The following is a 1,782-nucleotide window of genomic DNA, read 5'->3' as shown; positions in this document are numbered from 1 at the left end:
AACATTAAATTGAATTTAATATCATGAAACCATATATTTATTCATTTAGTAATTTTGTGTATTGGGCTTTTTTCTTCATTTTTTTTTTTCGTCTATAACGTAAAATCGAATATATTATCAACATAATTAGAACTATAATTAATATGGCAAGGATGGAGTAACCAATTGCACTGTACAACTGTGTACATGCAGCATCTATAGTTTCTGTGCTCGTCTTTATATATGCTTCTGTAGCTTGTTTAGTAGCAATATCAGCAGCGGCTTTAGCTGATACTTCGGCTTCCGACACCATATTTTGTACAGCTGTGCTTATACCATCTATAGTTGAAATACCCTTTTTTGGTTTTGAGACAGCTAAAGTTTGGTTCAACACCGACCTGCAAATAGTAATATTACTCTTAGGGTCAGGGAAAGGGAGGTACAGGTTCGATGAAGGAACATATAAACATGTCTGTACATATTGATTAGAAACAGCTTGAGTAATGACTGAGGCATTTTTATAAGATGTTGCAGCAAAATAGGATTCCAATACTGTTCCACCTAATTCATCAACAGAATATGCTGATTGTATTAATTCAATGACTTTAGCCGCACCCGCAGCATCACTCGCAGTTTTAGCGGCAGTCGAAATCATAGCTTCATTTGCTTTTAGAGCTGCTGCAATAGCGCCCTTAAGTGCCACAGGTTTCCAGATATTTATAACAATTCCACCAAATAATCCAATACTTCCTGCAACACTTCCTAGCCCACACCCACACATAAGACAACCTTTTTCTATTTTTTCTGCTAAGTTTTTCTCCATTCTATCTTTATGAATAATTTTTTGTATATTTTTGTCACGTTGTTCTTTACGTTTTTGTCGTTTAACTTGTAACCTTTCGTCATATTCTCGTAATCTTTGTGAGGTTTGTCGTTCGAAAATTTCCTTCACTGAATTGATTTCCTCATCATTATCATAAATTGACGATTCTGTGTCACTTTCGCTTAACACTCGTGATGTAGTAGTTAGTGTATTGAGTGGTTTGTGGTTCATTATTATTATATACCTACAAAAAATATATCATATATATATATATATATTTGTTATGAATATGTATGTTGTATATTTACATAAATAATAAAACTTTACATATATATATATATATATATATATTATTGTTGTCATTTTTCTATTCATACATATGACGATGATGTTAACAATATAGTTAATGGAAGAGGAAACAATAATATTTTAGAACAGTACAGTTTCATATTTAATGTGATACTTATATTATTTTATGATTAAAATTATAACAAAATCACATAACATACTTAATTTTATTTTATTAAAAGAATTACCTATGCTTAATCTAATATATTATTATAGGGTTGTATTATAATACACAATTATTTTGTCCCATTATATAAAATATATTTTTTTACTGCAACCATATTTTTCCCATTTATTCAGAACAAAAAAAAAATAAATAAATAATTAATAGGAAGAAAAGAATATATAATAATTAAATTTTCCATATTTTTTATAATTTTTAATTTATAATAAAATATAATTTTATAGCGTAAGATAAATTATAATAACAATTTTATTTTTATATATGTATATAAAAAATAAAACTATAGTTAAAAACAACTCGTTTTTTATTGTGTTGTAAATTATATACAAATGTGTAGAGAAATAATTGTTAAAGGTATACAATACATATATAAGAACTTATTAGAACATATATGAATATAATAGATATTACAACATAAATTTGGTATTATTTCAATTATATAAAACAA

The 1,782-nt window shown here is 26.8% G+C and overlaps 1 pseudogene across 1 annotated transcript; it reads right to left on the bottom strand.

Annotated features, from left to right (window-relative positions):
- Positions 1-37: 37 nt before the first annotated feature.
- PRSY57_0025200 (rifin) lies at positions 38-1,251 on the bottom strand (annotated as a pseudogene; the record flags this gene model as incomplete). Its single annotated transcript is given in 3 exon segments — positions 38-976; positions 978-1,046; positions 1,180-1,251. Coding segments are annotated over 3 exon segments (1,080 nt in total).
- Positions 1,252-1,782: the final 531 nt, after the last annotated feature.

This window comes from Plasmodium reichenowi, assembly GCF_001601855.1.
Source record: "Plasmodium reichenowi strain SY57 chromosome Unknown, whole genome shotgun sequence".
In the NCBI taxonomy this organism is placed as follows: domain Eukaryota; phylum Apicomplexa; class Aconoidasida; order Haemosporida; family Plasmodiidae; genus Plasmodium; species Plasmodium reichenowi.
The sequence above is the reverse complement of the archived record's forward strand: the minus strand, read 5'-3'. Positions and strand labels throughout refer to the sequence as shown.